The 20,913-nt window shown below is 53.2% G+C and overlaps 3 protein-coding genes across 5 annotated transcripts; 2 read left to right on the top strand and 1 right to left on the bottom strand.

The window, feature by feature from the left end:
• On the top strand, nucleotides 1-4,701 carry AKR7A2 (aldo-keto reductase family 7 member A2). The gene is made up of 7 exons (XM_077788204.2): nucleotides 1-236; nucleotides 1,641-1,828; nucleotides 2,344-2,448; nucleotides 2,964-3,060; nucleotides 3,158-3,257; nucleotides 3,569-3,698; nucleotides 4,233-4,701. The coding sequence occupies exons 1-7, from the start codon at nucleotides 8-10 to the stop codon at nucleotides 4,392-4,394; spliced, it is 1,011 nt and encodes a 336-aa protein (XP_077644330.2). The 5' UTR covers nucleotides 1-7; the 3' UTR covers nucleotides 4,395-4,701.
• On the bottom strand, nucleotides 4,615-7,659 carry MRTO4 (MRT4 homolog, ribosome maturation factor). The gene is made up of 8 exons (XM_021533782.3): nucleotides 7,616-7,659; nucleotides 7,335-7,393; nucleotides 7,148-7,251; nucleotides 6,977-7,058; nucleotides 6,698-6,765; nucleotides 6,222-6,373; nucleotides 5,555-5,631; nucleotides 4,615-5,367 (listed from the first exon to the last, which is right to left on the bottom strand). Exons 1-8 carry the CDS (start codon nucleotides 7,641-7,643, stop codon nucleotides 5,221-5,223), a joined length of 717 nt encoding a protein of 238 aa, XP_021389457.1. The 5' UTR covers nucleotides 7,644-7,659; the 3' UTR covers nucleotides 4,615-5,220.
• Nucleotides 7,660-7,797: 138 nt separating this feature from the next.
• Nucleotides 7,798-20,864, top strand: EMC1 (ER membrane protein complex subunit 1). 3 transcript variants are annotated; one of them, XM_021533786.3, is made up of 23 exons: nucleotides 7,798-7,932; nucleotides 8,012-8,136; nucleotides 8,947-9,012; nucleotides 9,553-9,646; nucleotides 10,236-10,364; nucleotides 10,495-10,621; nucleotides 10,945-11,094; nucleotides 11,758-11,925; nucleotides 12,255-12,326; nucleotides 12,756-12,815; nucleotides 13,023-13,145; nucleotides 13,359-13,455; nucleotides 14,125-14,241; nucleotides 15,046-15,245; nucleotides 15,496-15,645; nucleotides 15,977-16,138; nucleotides 16,381-16,500; nucleotides 17,113-17,250; nucleotides 17,595-17,768; nucleotides 18,323-18,533; nucleotides 18,991-19,075; nucleotides 19,542-19,671; nucleotides 19,855-20,864. In XM_021533786.3, exons 1-23 carry the CDS (start codon nucleotides 7,817-7,819, stop codon nucleotides 20,032-20,034), a joined length of 2,994 nt encoding a protein of 997 aa, XP_021389461.1. In that variant the 5' UTR covers nucleotides 7,798-7,816; the 3' UTR covers nucleotides 20,035-20,864. The 3 variants fall into 3 exon arrangements, with proteins under 3 accessions (XP_021389461.1, XP_077644329.2, XP_085415190.1); XM_077788203.2 differs by having other exon boundaries at nucleotides 18,247-18,533; XM_085559064.1 differs by lacking the exon at nucleotides 10,945-11,094.
• The last annotated feature ends 49 nt before the right edge of the window (nucleotides 20,865-20,913 follow it).

Below are 20,913 nucleotides of genomic sequence, written 5' to 3'. Positions count from 1 at the left end.
AGGCGCGATGGCGGCGCGGGCGGCGATGGCGGCGGCGGTGGCGGGCGGCGGGGCCCGGCCCGCGGTGGTGCTGGGCGCTATGGAGATGGGCCGGCGAGCCGGGCCCGAGGCCAGCGCCGAGCTGCTCCGCGCCTTCCTGCGCCGCCGACACCGCCTCATCGACACCGCCTTCATGTACGCGGGCGGCGAGTCCGAGCGCATCCTGGGCACGCTGCTGGCCGGCGGCACCGAGCCCGGTAGGGCGGCGGAGGGCGGGCTGCCCTGGGGGAGAGGGGCTGTCTTGAGGGGGAGAGGGGCTGCCCTGGGGGAGAGGGGCTGCCCTGGGGAGAGGGACTGCCCTGGGGGAGAGGGGCTGCCCTGGGGAGAGGGACTGCCCTGGGGGAGAGGGGCTGCCTCAGGGGAGAGGGGCTGCCCTGGGGGAGAGGGGCTGCCCTGGGGGAGAGGGGCTGCCCTGGGGAGAGGGGCTACCCTGGGGGAGAGGGGCTGCCTCGGGGGAGAGGGGCTGCCTCAGGGGAGAGGGGCTGCCCTGGGGGAGAGGGGCTGCCCTGGGGGAGAGGGGCTGCCCTGGGGAGAGGGGCTACCCTGGGGGAGAGGGGCTGCCTCGGGGGAGAGGGGCTGCCTCAGGGGAGAGGGGCTGCCCTGGGGGAGAGGGGCTGCCTCAGGGGAGAGGGGCTGCCCTGGGGGAGAGGGGCTGCCCTGGGGGAGAGGGGCTGCCCTGGGGAGAGGGGCTACCCTGGGGGAGAGGGGCTGCCTCGGGGGAGAGGGGCTGCCTCAGGGGAGAGGGGCTGCCCTGGGGGAGAGGGGCTGCCCTGGGGGAGAGGGGCTGCCCTGGGGAGAGGGGCTACCCTGGGGGAGAGGGGCTGCCTCGGGGGAGAGGGGCTGCCTCAGGGGAGAGGGGCTGCCCTGGGGGAGAGGGGCTGCCTCGGGGCCCGTGTCTGAGGAGAAGGGGCTGCTTTGCAGCTGACACTGGCCTTGAGGAGAAGGGGCTTGGCCAGGACTCCTTCTGTGAGGAGAGGGGTTTTTCATGAGGAGAAGGGAGTTCCCTGAGGAGAGGGGACTTGCTGGAGCTGTGCCCTGGGGAGAGGGTCCTTCCTTGAGGAGGGTTGTCCCTGAGGAGGTCTCATCTCTTCTGCCAGGCTGACACTGTTCTTGAGGAGACGAGATTTGCCCAGGACTCGTTTCCCGAGGAGCAGGGTCTTCCCTGTGAGGCAATGTCCTCCTTGAGGAGATGGCACTGAAGGAGAAGGGTCTCCCTGCCAGTCTGAGGCCGTTCTCAGGGACAAGAGCCCTCCCCAGAGTCCATTCCCTGAGGAGAGGGATCTTCCCTGCCCAGCTGACTCCCTCCTCAAGGAAATCAGAATTGCCCCAGGCCCATCCCCTTAGGACAGGAGTTCTCCCTGCTGGTGCCATGCCTGAGGGGAAGGGGCCCTGCACTAGTGCTGAGCTCCAGACCTTGAGGAGCAGATATTCACTGCCTGGGGCAGACCCTCAGTCCCTGCAGAGAGGAGCCTCCCCTGCCAGGCTGACAGATTCCTGAGGACAGGCACCTTCCCTGAGATGCCTCAAACACTTATGTCACTTGTCCCCACTCCCCTCCTCAAGGTGGAAACATCCTTGCTCATTCCTCCTCTCTTTGCCAGTGGAAGTGGCCACCAAGGCCAACCCGTGGGATGGGAAGACGCTGAAGCCCGAGAGCGTGCGCTCCCAACTGGACACGTCCCTGGAGAGGCTGCAGAGGAAGAGTGTGGAGCTCTTCTACCTCCACGCTCCTGACCACGGCACCCCGGTGGAGGAAACCCTGCGTGCCTGCAACGAGCTGCACAAAGAGGTGAAGTGCAGAGTCCTGGACAATCCTTGATTCTTCCCTCCTTACCACTGCTTTTTTTAAAACCAGGGCTCTTGTTTTGCCCGTCTGCAGCGCTGGGTTTGTGCAGCTCTGTGAAGAGGAGACAGAGCCCAGGGCAGAGCTGAGCAGCCATTGCTCTTTGTGTGCTCACATGGTGTACTTTGTTCCCAAGAGCTCTTGGAACATCTGAACTTTGCTTCCAGCCCTGTTAACAGTCTCGGTTAAGATTAGTGCTGGTAATGGGTAAAGAATTCCTGAGTTTTGTTTGTCTGGTTATATCATTTAAACTAGAAGGTGTGAATTCCAAATGAACAGAAAATGGGGAATATTTTTTGTCATGTCTTAATAATTCATAGTCCGTCAGAAAAGGTGGACAGGAATTAACCCTTCTGGACTAAAATTTGGTAACCGTCCTTTTCATTGTATCCATCTTGGGGTGTTTGGGACCAAATTAACTTTGAAACACTGGAACTAAATTCCCTTTTATTCCTCTGCAGGGGAAGTTTAAAGAGCTTGGCTTGTCAAACTACGCCGCGTGGGAGGTGGCAGAAATCTGTGCCATCTGCAAGTACAACAACTGGGTGATGCCAACTGTGTACCAGGTGAGGGAGGGGGGGAGCTTGGATTTGGGCTCCCCAAATCTAGGCCCAGCCCCAGTGTGCCAGACAGAAACACAGAAGGAATCTGCTCCAGTTAGTCTGGGAAATTACAGTCACTGAGGTTGGAAAAGACCCCCAGTCCCATCTGTGCTTGGTACCCGCCTTGTCACCCACCCCAGAGCACTGAGTGCCATGCCCAGGCCTTCTTTGGATATTTTCAGGGATGGGGATTCCAAACCTCCCTGGGCAGTCCCTGCCAAGGCCTGAGCACCCTTTCAGTGAGGAAATTCAGGCAGCTGAGTGAGGTCAGTGCTCAGAAACAGCTCAGTGTGTTCATTGCTGGAGCCAGCGACTCCCTGGCCATGGAGCTTCATTTGCAGTCCTTCAGCAAGTTCTGAGCAAATCATAACTTTGTGTGATCTGAAGCTGCTCTCTCGGATGGGTGTTGCCAGGGAAGGGTGGGAAGAGGCAGCTGCTGTGCCCTGAGCTCTGTCTGAGGCTGTCTCCCACCCCTGCAGGGAATGTACAATGCGACCACGCGCCAGGTGGAGGCCGAGCTGTTCCCCTGCCTCAGGCACTTTGGGCTCCGCTTCTATGCCTACAACCCGCTGGCAGGTACAGGGGCAAGGCCAGGCTTTGGGACAAAGCTCTGAGGAATGGGGGCTCTGCAGAGCCAGCCCATCCCCAAACCTGCTGCTCCCTTCCGTCCCAGGGGGGCTGCTGACCGGCAAGTACAAGTACGAGGACAAAGACATGCGCCAGCCCACTGGGAGATTTTTTGGGAATGACTGGGCTCAGGCCTACAGGGACAGGTATGTCCTCAGCTGACAGACAAGCAGGAATGACTCCATGAAAAAAACATTCTTAATAGTCAGCTGAGAGGAAGCAGAATTGACCAAATCTTGGGATTATGTCAGTGCACGTGGCTGGGGCTGTGGTGTATGAGTGGGCTCTGCAGGGTGGTTTTTAGGCTCAGCTTCCTCACAGCTCCCAAGGGAGACTGCAGAAGTCCTCCGAGGCTACTATGAGTTGTATGAGGCTTCCTGAAAGCCTTTTGATTGGAATATAGCTGTACCACTGCTTAGAGGTCCCAAGGGCAATAACAATGACATTTTTTTGGCAGGTACTGGAAAAAACACAATTTTGAGGGAATTGCACTGATAGAAAAAGCTCTGAAAGAGGCTTATGGCTCCACTGCACCCAGCCTGGCATCTGCTGCACTGCGCTGGCTTTACAACCACTCCAAACTGCAGGTGAGGGCTTGACCTGGGCACTGCTGCCAGCACTGGGCACCGCTGCCGTGGCTGACAAACAGGGAAATTTCAGTGTAGGTGTCTTTTAATCCTGTGGGATTGTGGCATTCCAAAGTGAATATTGCTGTACAGACTCTTCCAGGCAGCGGGAGTGAGGCAGCTCTGCCTTTCCCCATGTGTTCAGAACTGGAAGCTTCAAGTGGAGGATTTTAGTGCCAGTTGCTGGGGTCTTGGCTTCCCACGCACTCAGTTTCCTTGCAAGGACAGGACTTGCCTTTCAGTGGACTAGGAAACTAATGCTTAATATTCCTGATGTTCCCTAAATGTTCCTGTAGCCCATCATAAAGTAGGATTTGGCAGCTTCGGAGGATTTGGAGTGACTTGGGAATGTCCTGGCCTAGTGAGCAGAATTTGTGGTGTCAGTTGCTTAATTCCTGGATGTTCTTTAGTGGAAAGAAATGCTTTGTTTGGCCCACAGTGGCTTGGGAAGTGAACTTTCTTTTGGGATCAACAACACCTCCCACCTCTTCCTAGGGTTCTCTTGGAGATGCAGTGATCATTGGGATGTCCAACTTGGAGCAGCTGGAGCAGAACCTCACCTACAGCGAGGAGGGTCCCCTGCTGCCGGCCGTGGTGCAGGCGTTCGACGAGGCCTGGAACCTGAGTGCACACGACTGCCCCAACTACTTCCGCTAGGGAAGGAAGGCTGGGACACCTGGCACAGGCTCTGGAGACCTGGCAGAGGAGCTGCCCACCCCACCCTCCACGGCTGGAGGCCTGCAGGGTTTTCCTGACTCAGTGAAGCTTTGTAGGAGCCACACCTGTGCCTTAGCCCTCCCTTCCGGCCCCTCGGCTCCCCCAGCACAGCCCGTGATTCAGGGTGCAGCTGATCAGGAAAGTGAACACCTTCACAAGGTGAAGGCCCCTGGTCTGCTTTAATTTGAAATCTTAAATAATTACATACAAGAATAAAAGCTCTTTCTAGTGCAGAGCTCATCTCTGATCCGTGCCTGTCATCTCTTTGGCAGCACTTGGGGACTTTGAATCACAGAATTTCAGGATGGTTTGGGTTGGGTGATCCTAAAATCTCATCTTGTTCCACCCCCTGCCATGGGCAGGGACACGTTCCACTATCCCAGGGTGCTCCAAGCCCCATCCAGCCTGGCCTTGGACATTTTCAGGGATAAGGCAAAATTTCAAGGATTGAGCTAAGTATCTCCTTCTGTGTCAAAATAACAAACCCTCAGCATATTTCCCTTCGTGCTATATCAAAATTCGATTACATTTACACCCTTCCTATCCAGTTTTCATGTTTGAGCTGGCATTTCCTCAGATCACAGGATAGACTATCACTAACAGGGAGCAACAACAACTGTGTGAAGTTTTACATAGATATTTATATAAATATAAAAAAAGCATAGTTAGGTCATTTTCTGTAAAGATCATCCCAGTCCAGGTGCACCTGGGGAAGGGAAATATCCTCTTTTTGTCCTTAAAATAGAACTGTCTGGTGTCCAAGCTGTTAGTCCTCATTGCTGCCATCATCATCATCCTCCTCTTCCTCCTCCTCTGCTTCATCTCCCATGAGCTTTTGAAAGTCTCCCGTCTCAGAATTCCACAGAAACTTCATGGTGACTTTAAATTCTGCCATCTCGTAGCCAAAGAGTTTCTAGGAGAGGACACAAATCTGTCATTCCTGCTTTACTCTGTGCCCAGCCTAGCAAAACAGTAAATTCCGCTTCCAGGGGGAAGTGGAGCAAAGTAGGAATCAAAATAATTGCTGCTGAGTTTTAGGAGATGTGTTAATTAATTCTTGGTTAATTTGTGTCAGGAAGCAGGGCTGCTGTGTTACTCACCAGCACACGGGCCTGTTCCGGGGTGAGAACATCCCCTTCCTTGCACACTTCATAATCCGAAAGCAGTGTCACCACTCCTGCAGAGCAAAACCCCTGGAAGTAGGATCCCAGGCACTGGGAGCTCCCTGGAACGTGGGGGCAGAGCCAGGACTCCCTCCAACACCACCCCTTGGAGCTGACACCTTCCCAAGCAGCATCAGTGCACCCCAAAGAGATGGGCGAGATCAGCTCTAAAACCCCACACCTGGTTCCCAAGTGAGTTAATCCAGGCTGCTTCCACTGGAAAGGATGGCATTCTGCAGAAATCTGGGAGCTTTACCCAGCGTTAGACACGAGTTTGGGAACAACAGCACGAGGATAGAAGGAGTTCTAGCCCCAGCACTACAATGAGAAAGTTGTCCCTCAGGTTTTCTCCAGACCCAAACCCTGCTCTGGGTTCTCTCCAGACCTCAGTCCTGCTCTGGGTTCTCTCCAGACCTCAGTCCTGCTCTGGGTTCTCTGCAGACCTCAATCCTGCTCTGCGTTCTCTCCAGACCCAAACCCTGCTCTGCGTTCTCTCCAGACCTCAATCCTGCTCTGCGTTCTCTCCAGACCCAGACCCTGCTCTGCGTTCTCTCCAGACCCAGACCCTGCTCTGCGTTCTCTCCACACCCAGACCCTGCTGTACCTTTTTTCAGCGCTGTGGGCAGCCCCAGCTGCCGCAGCTGCGGCTCCATAGAGTGGGGGAACTGCTCCAGGGGCCCCGTGTCCAGGCTGACCCCGTAGGGCGCCTTGTTCCCAGCACGGGCAAAGTCCAGCTCCCGGAACTTGGAGAACCACCTGGGACAGAGGTGGGCAACAAGAGCCTCAGTGGGGGAGAACACCCCTGGGCTGAGACAGGGACTGGGGCACAGCCTCATGAGGATCTGGTGTTATCTAGGGAGGTTGTGGCTGCCCCTGGAGCCCTGGAGTGCCCAAGGGGGTGGAATGAGATGGGCTTTAAGGTCCCTCCCAACCCAAAGCCCTCCATGACTTCTGCTGTTGCAGGAATGGCTGACAAAGTCAAGTGGAAGAGGCCCATGAGACCATCCCTGCTTTAAGGGAAGCAGCAGGGAGCGTTGGGGTTTTGTGACAACAGAAAGGCTGTGCCAGGCTGGTACTTACTCATCCACCTCGTCCCTGGTGCGGTTGGTGAAGAGGAGCCCGACCTCCCCCCTCAGGTGTTTGCTGACCTGGAAGAAAGGAGCAGCCACGGGGATTGGGGAGCACAGGGACTCACCTGAAGGGGCTCAGTCCTGCACTGCCCCACTCAACAGAGCCTTCGTGGCAGGACACGGATGGATTGAGTTAAATCCCCCCAGGAGGGTGACCCCAGGATGCTACTCCAGGATGTGAACGTGCCAGGAGAAGCTTTAGGCCACGCAGAGGAAGCTCAGCGGGTACCTTGTGCAAGTTCTCCTTGTACTCGCTGCTCGGCTCCCGGCCCAGCGCCACCATCATCACCTTGTTCTTCCCAAAGAAGATCCTGCCCAAGAGAGGGAGGAGGAGGAGGAAAATGTCAGCCCTGTCGCGCACCCCCTGGGCATCCCCCACCCCGCACCGCCCCCTGCCTACCTGCTGTGCTTCCAGGCGTTCCGCACATCCTTCAGCTTGTTGTTCCTCATGTTGGCCACGGAGAAGACGAAGATGTACTTGTAGGTGTCCACACAGCGCCGCAGCTGCGGGGGAGCCGTTACCGGGGCCGGGCACGGGGGGAACGGGCAGGACGGGGAGAGGGGAGGAGGGCCCGGGCCACACTCACCTCGGCGATCAGCGCCTGCTTGGCTTCCAGCCCCTTGCGGGGCGTCCGCGTCAGGGACACTGCGGGGAGCGGAGAGAGCGTCAGGGAGGGGTGGGGATGGAGGATGGGAGAGGGGAAGGGGATGGTGATGGGCAAGGGAGCGGGCAGAGGACAAGGGATAGGGAAGGGGACGATGGATGGGGCCCAGGAATGACAAGACGGCGGGGCAGGGGACAGGAGTGGGGCGGGCGAGGGATGTGCCGGGCAGGGTGTCGGGTGTGCGGGCCCGGCCGCGCTCCCACCTTTGCGGTCCCGCCGGGACTTGGGCATGGCTGCGCCGTGCTGCGAAGCCCCCGCGCCGCGCGCGGGCTGCTGGGAACGGCCGGGGCTGCCCCGCGCGCTGCCTGCGCGCTCCCCGCGGCGCCGACGCCCTTTCCCCGCGCAGGCGGCGGCGCGGGCGGCCCCGCGGCGCAGAAGGCCCCCCGGGCGCCGGGGCCGCTGTCATGGCGGCGGGGCCGCGCACGCCGCTGCCGCTCCTGGTCCCGCCGCTCCTGGTTCTCCTGGTCCTGCTGCCTTTGGCCGCCGCCGTCTACGAGGACCAAGTGGGCAAGTTCGACTGGTGAGCGCCGGGGTCTCACCGCGTTGGGTCCCCGCCGCGCCGCTCCCGCCGCTCAGCGGCGCTCCCGTTCCCTCTGCAGGAGGCAGCAGTATGTGGGCAAGCTCAAGTTCGCCTCCCTGGAGGCCTCGCAGGGCTCGAAGAAGCTCGTCGTGGCTACCGAGGAGAATGTGGTGGCCGCCCTGAACTCGCGGAGCGGCGAAATCCGTGAGTGCGGCCGCTGCGGGGCCGAGGGTGACGCCGGTGCCGCTCCGGTGCGGTGGCCGCCGCCCTGGGCGGGCGGGAGGGCTCGGCGGGTCGGAGCCTGTCTGGCGGCTGGCTCTGCGAGCACTGTGCAAAGCCCCGTTCACTTGTGCTAAAAGCTTAGGAGTTTAATAGCAATGAATATTACTAATCCTATTACTATTAGGATAACAAGAGACAATAAAAAGCAAAGAATTAGGGACGTCCGGGTGCTCTTGCACTCTGCCACAAAGCACACCTTACTAACAAAGGATTACCCCTTAAAGGCAGTAGTCTATTGCATATACATGTATCTCATACATAATTCCGACGTTCCTTTTCAAAACAGGATGTTTCTGTTTAATTTTAGCTTTCCCCCCTCATCTTGTAAATCAATTTTCTTGGCCCCTCGAAGTCGGAGTCTTCCCGATAAGGAGGCAATAACTCTTTTTGTGGAATCTTGGTGTCTTGTTGCTGTTACCTCTGTGCAGAGAGAATAACGCAAAGAATTTCTTGATTTTCTTTTCCATTTCTTGCACTAGTTACAAAAAGCATCTTACATTACACGGGTTCTACTTTAATATTATGTTTTAGCCTAAGAACTATATTTACCACACTCCTTAAAAAAAAGATGAACACAGCACTACTTAAAAGAGATCAATACACCCTTTCCAAGGTCACAGATGGAGACTTCACTGTAGCATTAGCAGGGAGGCCGTGGTATGGGGTGCATTTCTGACACGTGTCGGGGTGCTGCTGTGGCACAGCCGCCTCTGCCCCGCTGGTCTCTTGCAGTGTGGCGCCACGTGGACAAGGGCACCCCGGAGGGAGCCGTCGATGCCATGCTGATCCACGGGCAGGGTAAGGGCTGGGGAGATGGCCGCTGCCGTGGTTGATTCTCACACTTAGCAGGCAAATATCATGTAGGTAAAGTAAGAAAAGATTGGTGGATTTATAGTTGTGTTTTACTCCTGTGTTGTTATCAAGGGATTGGGATGTTTGGGAGGGTGAGCTTGTCACTGTGGTGACTTCTGACCTCCAGTCAGGATTTGAGGAAGTGACCTCCATCTCTGCACAGTGAAGAACAAGTCAATGGACAGAACTTTGGGAGGGGCTAAAGGGTTAAAAGGTGAAACCTCCATTATGTGGGTGAGCACAGCCTCTGCTCCTGGTGCTGTAACATTTTCTCTATTCAGTCTTCTGTTGTATGCTTGATAAGATTTAATAAACCTTTCTTAATTTCTGAAGAGTGAGTAGCTGTTTCTCACAGGGGCACATGCTGAGGCTGGCAGGGCTCCTGGAGTGTGGAGCCAGCCTCGGGGCACAGGCTGGACGTGCAGAGCCCACCTCTGTGTTGGCCCGTGGTGGGTGCCAGCGCTGTGTTTGTCCCCTCCTCTCCAGATGCCATCACCGTGTCCAGTGCTGGGAGGATTCTGCGTTCCTGGGAGACCAACATCGGGGGCTTGAACTGGGAGACCTCCCTGGACACTGGCAGGTGGGATTTCCTGTCTGCACGGCTTGGTTCTCCTTGTAGGGCTGGTCTGGGAGGGAAAAAATGGGTCATGGACTCAGTATGGGCTGGCATTGGAGAGAAAGGTTAGTCAGGTGTACAGGTTCCAGAACAAATTTTGGGTGAATTCTTTCTGAATGCCTGAACCTTGTGGAGAATCCCAGAGTCACTGAGGTTGGAAAAGCCCTCCCAGACCATCCAGTTCAACCTGTGACCAATCCCCACCTTGTCCCCAGCCCAGAGCACTGAGTGCCATTTCCAGGACACCTCCAGGGATGGGCACTCCAAACCTCCCTGTGCAGCCCCTGCTAAGGCCTGAGCACCCTTTCCATGAGGAAATTCCTGCTGGTGTTCACCCTGAGCCTGCCCTGACCCAGCCTGAGGCTGTTCCCTCTGCTCCTGTCCCTGTTCCTGGAGCAGAGCCTGACCCCTTCCTGGCAGAAGGTCCCTCCTGAGCCTCCTTTTCTCCAGGCTGAGCCCCTTTCCCAGCTCCATCAGCCTCTCCTGGTGCTCCAGCCCCTTCCCCAGGGTAAAATAGGAAAAGAATTCCCTAACTGCTGGTGCCTGTGCTCAGTTTCCAGGGGGCTGCCCTGGTGGGGCTCCCTGAGGCGGTGAAGTACGTGGCAGTGCTGAAGAAGGCGGCCCTGTCTCTGCACTACCTGTCCAACGGGCACCAGAAGTGGGTGGAACAGCTGCCAGAAAGGTGAGAACGCCTCTAGGGAGAGGTGTGATCCCCTGGCACGGGGCAGAGGGAAGGGGCCTGCACCTGCCTTGCGCCTCTGCAAACTGCAGTGTGAGAGGATGGTGCTCCATGGTTGCTGCCTGTCCTGCAGTGAGAGCACTCAGTACGAGCTGCTGTATTCCCGTGGCACTGGAGTGATCCACGTGGTTGGCATCGTTCCCCAGAGCCACCTGAACGTGCTGACATTCAACGTAGAAGATGGAGAAATCACAAGACAGGTAGTGGAGCCAAAATGCTGGGTTTGATGTGAACAAATGCGCTTCCAGCCCTGTGCTGTGGTGGGCAGAGAAATCGATTGTTGTGCCATGGGGAACCCTCCCTTTCCCTGAGGCATTGCCCCCACACCAGGGATTTCATGGCTGAATGCCCTGAAAGCCAAACTGAACCTGTCTGGCAGCTGTTAGTCAGGATTCCCCCATAACCCTCAGGCTGACAGGTGGTTTTTCTCAGTTGTGGCTAAAAAATAACTGACTTAACTTGCTGTTGTGTGCACGTGGGCGCAGGCTGTGTGCTGCTGAGCCCTGGCTGTGTCTCTCTGCAGGTGAGGGTGGCAGCCCCGTGGCTGGGGGACCTGCAGGGCTCTTGTGCCGTGGTGGGCGAGGCCGTGCTGGTGTGCGTGGACGCGGCCGCGCGCTCGCTGCACGTCTGCGCCCTGGACACGGAGCAGGACATGAGGCACATCCCCCTGCAGGTGAGCACTGCTGCAGGAGCACTCCTGTCACTCCTTGCCTGACTGGTCTGGTTCCAGTTGGAACTGGTTCCCTGTGGTGACAGCCTGGTCAGAGAGTGAGAAAGCTAGACCAGTTTCCCAGAATCGGCCTGGGGAACATCAGGGAGCTGGAGAGAGGGAATTCTAAACAATCTGCACCTGGTGTTTTGTAATAAGCTGTATTGCCCATGAGTTTGTTTGCCAAAGGGTGGCTTCTTAATTAGCCAGCGGTGATGGTGTTTTAATTAAAGGACTAATCAGGTCCACATGTAGCAAATTAGGGTATAAAAAGCACTGGGTTTCTTTATTAAGTGAATTAGCCTTCTGTGAATGTTTTTAGAGTCTATGTCACTTATTGCCCGGTCCTGACCCGTTATGGTGACATCTCTCCAGTCTGTTGGTGAACTGGAGGGTGATTGAAGATGGGGGATCATGCTCTGTAAATTGAGGGAAGGGTGGGAAAGGTTTTGGTCTGTTCCTCCTTCTGGATCGATGCCTTCTGAGCTCTGCTCCAATGGATCCTCAGCCTTCCCTGCTCCTGCTCCATCCCCAGACTCAGGGAATCTCTGACTGCTGCTGGGGGAAGGAGCTGTTGGTCTCGGTGAAGGACGACTCCCCCAGCACGTGTGCTTGTCTCCCCTGCAGTCCATGGAGCTGGAGTTTGCAGATGACTTCCAGGCCAGGATCTTGGCCACTCAGCCCAGTGTGACCAGTGCCTCACGGACTCAGTTCTTCCTGCAGCTGTCCCCAAGCCACTTCTCCCTGCTGCAGTACAAGCAGGGGCTGCTCAGCCACCTCCGGGACTTCCAGCAGGTACCTGAGAGACCAGGGACAGGGCCAAGTGCAGCTGAACATCCTTCACACTGCTGGGCCAGCTGGCAGGTTTTAAAAGTCTCAGTAACTCTGGGTATCATGGCTCAAAAACCTGTGGCAGGTCAACTGTTCCCATCATTATGAGAAGTAGATCTTTCTTATTTTTGAGTTGGGGGAAACCGTACAATTTAAAATTTGGGTGTGCCATTTAATCTGCTTTTAATTCCACTGTGTTTTTATTTACTTCAGAAATACTTTTTGGTGGGGTTTGGGTGTTTCTTGAGGGTGGTTTTTAATGATTTCTTGCTATTTTTTTTTCCCTTTTCCAGGCAGCTCTGGTGAGTTTTGCAACAACCGGGGAGAAGACTGTGGCCGCTGTCCTGACGTGCAGGAATGAACTGGTTAGCACAATTCCTGTCCCCTGGGACCAGCCCAGCTCTGGGGATGTGCACTGGGGGTGGGCTCCACTGGTGTTTCACAGGCCCAGGGATGGGAAGCCCCTTGAGGAAGAGGAGGATTTAATAAGTTTCAGTGATAAGACAAGCAGGGCTTGATTACATCCAGCTCAGGCTGTGCCTGGCTCAGTGAATATCTTGTTTCAGGAAGGTGAGCATGTGACAAGGAATTTGTTTTCCTGATCCACAGAGGATTTCAGTTCTTAGAGATATCAAACATACTTTCATTTTTATCAGAAACAGAATAGAACAGAGCAGAGCTGTTTCCTGCCTGATATCTCAGGCAAGCTGAGACTTGTCAGACAGTTGAAAACCTAATTTTCTACTTTACTGGTGTCTGAAGCCATGTTCCATGTCCTCTCATGCTCCCTGCAGAAACCTGGCAGCTCTGATGGCCTCCATGCTGGCAGCACTCTGGAGGATGCCCGGAGGCAGGTATGGGGTGCATTGGTTCCCAAATTATTGTCAGTCCATTTTATTCCTTCACCTGCAGGAGCAGAATGACAGAGGTCTTACCCCAGCTCTACAACCTAATACAGCCTAAAAATATCTTGAAGCCCCAGTTTTTTGCTGGGCATGAAATTCTGCTGCAGGATTTGGTGTGGTGTGGGTGTAACCCTTGTTTTCTGCTCATTGCTACAGGATTCCTTAATCTGCTCCAATCAAACCTACAACATAAACCTCTACCTGGTTGAAACTGGGCAAAGGCTGTTGGATACCACAATCACCTTTAACCTAGAGCAAGGAGGGGCCAAGCCACAGCAGGTGAGCAAGGAGGGGTTATTTCAGTCCTTGCAGTGCTCCCCTTTCCCTGGTTTGGCAGGATGGGAGCCCTTCAGCCAAGGGGAAAAGCATTCCAGGGATTACAGCATCACTTTGCTCTGGCTTCACCTGATTTCTGCTGTCTCCAAGGAGATGATGTGATCATTAATCTCGCTGTTTTCCTTGCCTTTTTTGTTTTGTGTTTTTTTTTCCCAGCTGTACATCCAAGTTTTCCTGAAGAAGGATGATTCCGTGGGCTATCGAGCCTTGGTGCAGACAGAAGACCACATGCTCATGTTCCTCCAGCAGCCAGGTGACTCCCAAAAGCAGCTTCCTCCATTTGTAGCAGTCACCAGGAGAAAATTCTGTGTCCTCAAGGATTGTATTTTATCATGACTTTCCTTGGAAGCTGAAAAAATTGATTTAACTCTCCTGAGTCCCTTGAAGGACACAGGAGACTCTTTTCACCCTCACCTGGACACCTCTGTTTTGTGTGGGCAGAGCCTTTGAATTTCAGGGGGTTTCTGCAGATTTCAAAACTTTTTGTAGGATGAGAGTGTAAGTTCTGGTGTAGATCTTCCTCAGAGATTTTCAGAAAAGGTCCTCATGGCAAAAATGTTGATTTGCAGAAAGGGTTGAAAGTTCCATCTCAGCAGCATGAATTTTGTGGGGCTCTAAAGGAATCCAGGAGTTCACACTGTGAATCTCCTATTTTAAATAGACTCAATGACTGGAACCCTTTTAAAGCACCAGATTGCTTTTACTGGTTCTGAGGTTTTTTTCCTAGAAGTGGCTCCTGTTGCATGAAGTATTTGTCTTTTATGAAATAATTAATTATATTAGATATTTATACACTGTTTTGCATTTCATTTAGAAGTGATTTGCATTTCCGAGTTGCACCGAAAGATACTCTTATATTCAGTGAGTCAATTCCCAAATATTAAGTTGATTTTTCCAATACTCTACTCTTATTTCTTTCCAGGAAAAGTTGTGTGGAGCAGAGAGGAGTCTCTGGCAGAGGTGGTAAGCTTGGAGATGGTGGATCTGCCTCTGACAGGTGCACAGGCTGAGTTGGAGGGAGAATTTGGAAAAAAAGCAGGTGGGTTTAGCAGAATTACCTCTGTGAGTTTTTCTTTCCTAAATAAATGTGTTTATTGTTTTCTGTTTACTCTGGGCTGAGAGATTAATTTAAATCTCTACTGATGCCAATTAAAATGAGCAGAAATAAACCTTTTTCTGTCTAAACTTTGGCAATCCAATCCAGATGACATGAATATTTTACATTGTAACATTAAAAAAACCAGCAGCAGTAGGAGGGATTTTGGCCATGTCTCCTAAATGTTTCATGTGACTCTCTGGAAGACTCTTTTCCAATAGCTTTTTTTGCTTTGTTTTGTCTTTCCTTGCTGTCCTGGATGCAGCCATCCAAGGTAACCCCATCCTGCATGGAGTGTGCTCTGCTCCTCCCTAATGCATCCTGGTGCCACTGGTCCCCTCTGCTTGCTCTCCTCAGGGGCTGAAACAGTTGAAATCCAGTGTTTTGGTTACTTTAAGAAGTGGAATACAAACCCTGGTTGGGCAGAATTAATTATTTTTAATTCCTCTGAGTGCAGAGGGGTTTCTGTAGAGGTGGGGGAGCAGTAGGTGGGCACAGTGAGAAGAAACACAAAATCCTCTGCATGAAGGTTTGCTTTCAGTTGATCAGGGCGTGTTTTGGAATGAGTGTGGAGTGGGAGAGGTTGGTAAATGCCAGAGTCTCACAGAAATGACAATTGTAACTTAGTGCAGAAGGGGAGGCAAGGAGTTCCCCAGGTTTGTGCATGGCAGTGCTGGACAGCAGTTTCAGCTCGGGGGTGGGATGGGTGTGTATTCCCTCCTGGTGTCACTGTGGTGCCACTTGCAGATGGTTTGCTGGGAATGTTCCTGAAGCGACTCTCATCCCAGCTCATCCTGCTGCAAGCCTGGACTGCCCACCTCTGGAAGATGTTCTACGATGCCAGGAAGCCCCGGAGTCAGATCAAAAACGAGATTAACATTGACAATTTGGCCAGAGATGAGTTCAACCTCCAGAAGATGATGGTGATGGTCACTGCCTCGGGCAAGGTGAGGAGGCCAGGGCAGGAATCTCTTTCTAGGCTGGAGCAAAGAGTCTCAGCTCTGAATGCTCAGCCCTCTTTTTAGCCAGGCTTGGGAAATTATTTACCCAGAAATAATGGAAGGTGCACAGGATGTTTGTGATGATTTTAAAGGGGGACTAAGATTCAGCTTTCTTTGGGATATGACACGGGAGGATGCTGTGCTCCAATGGGAGAGATGTCTTCCTAAACTTTGGCTTTCCCACGTTTTTCCTCAGCTTTTTGGCATTGAGAGCAGTTCTGGCACCATCCTATGGAAGCAATACCTCAGGAACGTGAGACCAGGCTCCTCCTTCAAGCTGATGGTGCAGAGAACAACAGCCCATTTCCCCCACCCTCCCCAGTGCACTCTGCTTGTCAAGGACAAGGTGAGGCCCTTTCCTGCCCCTCCACTGGGCATGGAAATCTGCCCTTGCACAGGGCAATAAAACCATATTCTTGGGCATATCTGGTTGTCACTGATGTGGGGATGGCAAGGGAGAAAGACCTGGAGGGAAGCAGACACAGAAGCTTGGGTATGATCATGGTTGTTATGAATAAATGTTTGGACAAAAGTGTGTTTCCAAACAGAATATTTTCAGGATAGAGTAGCTGAACTCAGGGTATGAACAATCTACACCAGCAAGTAACAGTTAGAAAAAGACTTTTTTTTTTTTTTTTTCTACCTAAACAAGAGGCAAAACTTGCCCTGTTTTTCAGGAAACCAAGATGAGTTTTCTGTATGTCTTTAACCCCATCTTTGGGAAGAGAAGCCAAGTAGCTCCTCCTGTTCTGAAACGTCCCATTCTCCAGACTTTGCTTCTGCCTATTATGGATCAAGACTATGCCAAAGTGCTGCTCCTGATTGATGATGAGTACAAGGTAAATTTTCTTTGCCTGGAGGCAGTTTTCTTCACATTCTGGTTAATTATTCCCCTCCCTTTTGGAGCAAGATGGAAAAAAATGCCATTGAGCCACATTTCACACAAAACTATGAGGTTATTCTGGTAAGACAGACCTTATCTTGATAAACACGTTAGAAATAATCTTTCTGGCTCATTCTGGGGGGGTGGTTTTGTCTGTATCATTTGTTTTTAAGCTGTGTTTCAATACTTCCTTTCCAGGTTACACCTTTCCCAGCCACTAAAAACGTCCTTCGCCAGTTAGAAGAAATAGCCCATTCCATCTATTTTTACCTGGTTGATGCTGAGCAGGGAAAACTCTCTGGATTCAGGCTGAAAAAGGTATGGAAGGCCCATTGCACTTCCTGAATGCCCTGGGGATAATGGCAGATATCAGCTCCCTTCATGGAGCTTTGCTCAAAACCAGAACGTTCAAAAGCCAGGGACCTCATTAAATCAGAAGAGCTGGACAGGACAGAATGCACATCCAACCAATATGATTAATGCAGTGTTCTCCCCCTATTAGTGAGAAGATGGCAGTTTTTATAACTTCCATATAGTTTACAGTTTACAAAGACACTCTGATTGGCAAGCTAACATTGTTTACCTTTGCCTTAAGGTGGTCAGGCTTTTCACTCTAATTAATGCTTGGATAGCTAATTACTTTGTAGTTACCTTAACATAATTTCTAACTGTGCCACAACTGAATTCTCACTGCATCAAAGGCTTCCAGGCTCCATCAAGGCTGCTCATCAGGCCTAGTCTGAGGGGGTAGTTCAAACCTCATTCCAAACATAAATCATTCTCTCTCTCAGAAATTCTGTAACAACGTTCTGCCTCAAAACACACCAAAGAAACTTGGGAAATCCCAAAGGAAGGGAATCTGCATCCTGCTGGTGGAGCTGGTGTCCTTGGAAGATGAGATCCGAGCTCCCACATGCTTTTTCCCTGCAGGACCTGAGCACAGAGGAGATCTGGGAGGTGGCCATCCCCACAGAGGTGCAGAGGATTGTGGCTGTCAAAGGGAAGAGGTCCAACGAGCACGTGCACTCCCAGGGCCGCGTGATGGGCGACCGCAGCGTCCTCTACAAGGTGCTGCTGCAGCTCTGTGTTGGCTTTTTGTTGAGGGGTTATCCCGTGGGAAGATCCCAGTGCCATTCCCTGCTGCTGCATTGGGATGAGCTGCCCTGTGGTGCCAGCTTTTCTTTATGGACACACACTCTGTGGATGAACACTCATTTTGGAGGTTTCTTTTCGAAAATGTTTCCATGCAGCAGTTAAGTCAGTCACAGTCTGATATTGTGGAGATAACAGCTTGATTTCTTGAGGTGATTTATGCTAATTTGTTCACAATATGCCCAGTGCCAGGTGAAGAGCAGGAAGGAGGTGTTTGTGGCACTGACAGGGTGCCTCAGCTGTTTCTCCTTCGTCCCCAGTCCCTGAACCCCAACCTGCTGGCCGTGGTGACCGAGAGCACGGACACGCACCACGAGCGCACCTTCATCGGGATCTACCTCATGGACGGGGTCACGGGCAGGATCATCCACTCCTCCGTGCAGAAGAAGGCCAAGGGGCCTGTGCACATGGTGCACTCTGAGAACTGGGTGGTGGTAAGCTGCTTGCTTGGGGGCACCACTAAAATCACAAGCTGATAAAAAGCAGTGATCTGTAATGAAGGTCACTCATGGTACAAATATGGCAAAATACATGTGGAATGCAAGACTGACAATTTTGTAAGTTCAACAAATTAGCACACTTAACAGAAATTATCCAGTTAGAGGGACAGTGAATAAAGTAATCCCCCCTTTCAGTTCTGCCCCTACTGAAGCCCCCCCCCCCCAGCTTCTAGCTCCCTTTTTATTGTGTCTATGATATATGGAGAAAATGAGATGTCCTTGGCTCACTATAGAGCAAAGACCAAATAAGATTCCAGCAAGGTTTGCTTATTGTTCTAAAATCTAAGTGGGGGGTAGGAAGGTGCTGCAATTAGTTAAGGAGCTATATGTATAACTATATAATAATAGTCTACAGAGCTACAAATATATGGAAAAGGTATAAAAAGCAAAAATCCTTTTGGCATCGGGGCAGTTCCTGAACCTGCATGGAGGCAGTTTAGTGATTGCCCTGGGTCCTTCCCTGATGCTCCTGAAACTCCTGGCTGCAGTACCAGTACTGGAACACGAAGGCTCGGCGGAACGAGTTCACGGTGCTGGAGCTCTACGAGGGTACGGAGCAGTACAACGCCACAGCCTTCAGCTCCCTGGACCGCCCCATTCTGCCCCAGGTCCTGCAGCAATCCTACATCTTCCCCTCTGCCATCAGTGCCATGGAGGCCACCATCACCGAGCGTGGCATCACCAGCCGCCACCTGCTCAGTGAGTACCTGCTCAGGGGAAGGGTGGCCCTGAAATCCAGCCAAATGCACTTCGCTGCCAAAAAGCCACGCCTGGGGGTTGTGCTGGACTCCTGCGAGTGCAGGGATAAGCACCAGGAGAGTGTCTCTGTTGGCTGTCAGAAAATGCTGTCAGGAGTGGCCATGAGGTGCCAGATTCTTTCCAGTGGTGCCCAGAACATAAACTAAAACCCAGTAAGTTTCACCCCTACATAAGAACTTTCCCTTGAGGTTGGCAGAGCAGTGCCACAGGTGCCCAGGGCGGGTCTGGAGTCTCTCTGGAGACATTCCAGACCCACCTGGATGCATTCCTGAGTGATCTGCTCCTGGTGACCCTACCTAGGCAGGGGGTTTGGACTGGGTGATCCCCAGAAGACCCTTCCAATCCCAGCTGTTCTGGGATTCTCTGATTTTTGAGATGCTTTTCCTTCAATGCACAGTTGGGCTGCCCTCTGGGGCCATCCTGTCCCTTCCCAAGGCTCTGCTGGACCCTCGGCGCCCAGAGATCCCCACGGAGCAGAGCAGGTAGGGAAGGATGAGAACCTGGGCTCTGGAAAGGGCTGGATTTTGGGTTAAGAGGAACAACTTGTCCTGCCTGAACTCAGAGGAGTCTTGGCATGGAATGAAGGGAAGTTCCTTCGGGTCAGAGGTTGGACTCACTGATCTTGGAGGTCTTTCCCAACCTGAAGGATTCTGTGATGGGATGCATTTGTCTGTGTTACAGCAGGTCAGTCCATAAACCAGCCTGGTGTCTGTATTCTCAGGGAGCAGCAGTCAGAGGAACTGGATATTTTAGAGTTACACTTGTAAGACTTCGGCTTAGCCTGACACAGCTGATATATTTGATTTTTATCCTGCAGCAATAATGAATCTGCACTGGGAAAAGCTCCCAAATCTGCTGGTTTAGGATAGCTTTTGATAATCAGGAGACACTGGTGGCACCTGCTGTGTGCTGCCTGGCTGGGGTTTGATGTCTGGTGGTGCCTTGCAGGGAGGAGAACCTGATCCCGTACTCACCCGACGTGCAGATCCACGCCGAGAGGTTCATCAACTACAACCAGACCATCTCCAGGATGAGGGGGATTTACACAGCCCCCTCTGGCCTCGAGTCCACGTGCTTGGTGAGAGCAGGGGAGAGGACTCAGTGTGAAATTTGGGGGTGGATCTGAATTCTGTAACCCCCGTAACACAGCTGCTCGCAGCATAACCATCGCTCCTTTCTGTTGAAACTGTCACCCTGAGGGAATCATTTTGGGGTTTTATGCTCCAAGCTGCATCCCCAGCTCCTGATCTCCTCCCTGCAGGTTGTAGCCTATGGGCTGGACATCTTCCAGACCCGGGTGTACCCCTCCAAGCAGTTTGATGTGCTCAAGGACGACTACGACTACGTGCTGATCAGCAGCGTGCTCTTCGGGCTGGTCTTTGCCACCATGATCACCAAGAGACTGGCCCAGGTGAAGCTGCTGAACCGGGCCTGGCGCTGAGGGAGGCCCAGCCCGGGGCAGCTGGGCTGGGCTGGGATCCCAGCCCCCCCGAGGGATGGAGACAAACACCTCTGTTCCATTTGGCTGGAAGAAGTTTGTGAGGAAAAGCTGCTGGAGGAACAAAACCCGCACTGCCCGCCTGTCTCCCGCGAGGAGGAACGGAAGAGATGAAAAATAGAGACTTTTTTTAGGCTGTTCTGACTGAAAAAAAGGGTCCCAAATCTCCCTTAAAGCCTCAAAATTGGCATCTCCCTGATGCTGGTGAAGAGAATCCTGAGGATGTGTCCTGCTCATCCTGGGGTCTCCCTCTTTGCCAGCTGTGCCCCACATCTGGCAGCAAGGAGGGTTGTTGGCTCTGCCAGCTGTGTGCCACATCTGGCAGCAAGGAGGGTTGGCTGTGCCAGCTGTGCCCCACATCTGGCAGCAAGCAGGGTTGCTCATGCTGTGAGGAAGAGACCCTGGGTGATTTCTGTAGGAAAAATGTTGGGATTTGGGTGTCTGGCAGTGGGAAATGGCCTCATGGAGCCACTGATGAAGCTGCAGAGCGGTGGGAAGAATTTGAACCTGAAGTCTCTCCATGTTCTTTATTTATTATGACAACATCAGTTCCTTCCCATTCGTTTCTACATTTTCCTGCTTTTTTTGTGTGTGTTCAGAACTGGGGTTAAGGCGGGCTGGTTCAGGGGGAGGAGCCTTCAGCGTTTCCTTCGGGATCTCGGCTCTGAGCGCTGGATTTGATCCGTTCCGGTCCCGTTTGTCCCCCGGGAGTGGCCGTGTCCCCCCTGCACCCCCCAGTGTCCAGATCCCAAAATAAAGCTGCGGAGCAGGGAGTGCGTTTGGGCTACTGAAGTGTTTCTTGGGCTATTTGAGCGGTTTGGG

The sequence above is a fragment of the Lonchura striata genome, chromosome 21 (assembly GCF_050655825.1).
Source record: "Lonchura striata isolate lonStrDom1 chromosome 21, ASM5065582v1, whole genome shotgun sequence".
Taxonomy (NCBI): domain Eukaryota; kingdom Metazoa; phylum Chordata; class Aves; order Passeriformes; family Estrildidae; genus Lonchura; species Lonchura striata.
This window is presented reverse-complemented; position numbering and strand designations above follow the sequence as displayed.

Coding starts and splice junctions, on each gene's coding strand:
- MRTO4 (XM_021533782.3), bottom strand. CDS start 7,643: ATGCCCAAGTCCCGGCGGGACCGCAAAG. Junction 7,252..7,334: donor AGCAGGCGCTGATCGCCGAG/GTGAGTGTGGCC, acceptor GCTCCCCCGCAG/CTGCGGCGCTGTGTGGACAC. Junction 5,632..6,221: donor GCCCACAGCGCTGAAAAAAG/GTACAGCAGGGT, acceptor TTTGCTCTGCAG/GAGTGGTGACACTGCTTTCG.
- AKR7A2 (XM_077788204.2), top strand. CDS start 8: ATGGCGGCGCGGGCGGCGATGGCGGCGGCGGTGGCGGGCGGCGGGGCC. Junction 1,829..2,343: donor GCAACGAGCTGCACAAAGAG/GTGAAGTGCAGA, acceptor ATTCCTCTGCAG/GGGAAGTTTAAAGAGCTTGG. Junction 3,061..3,157: donor TGCCTACAACCCGCTGGCAG/GTACAGGGGCAA, acceptor CTTCCGTCCCAG/GGGGGCTGCTGACCGGCAAG.
- EMC1 (XM_021533786.3), top strand. CDS start 7,817: ATGGCGGCGGGGCCGCGCACGCCGCTGCCGCTCCTGGTCCCGCCGCTC. Junction 10,622..10,944: donor ATGGAGAAATCACAAGACAG/GTAGTGGAGCCA, acceptor GTCTCTCTGCAG/GTGAGGGTGGCAGCCCCGTG. Junction 15,646..15,976: donor CTCTGCTTGTCAAGGACAAG/GTGAGGCCCTTT, acceptor CCTGTTTTTCAG/GAAACCAAGATGAGTTTTCT.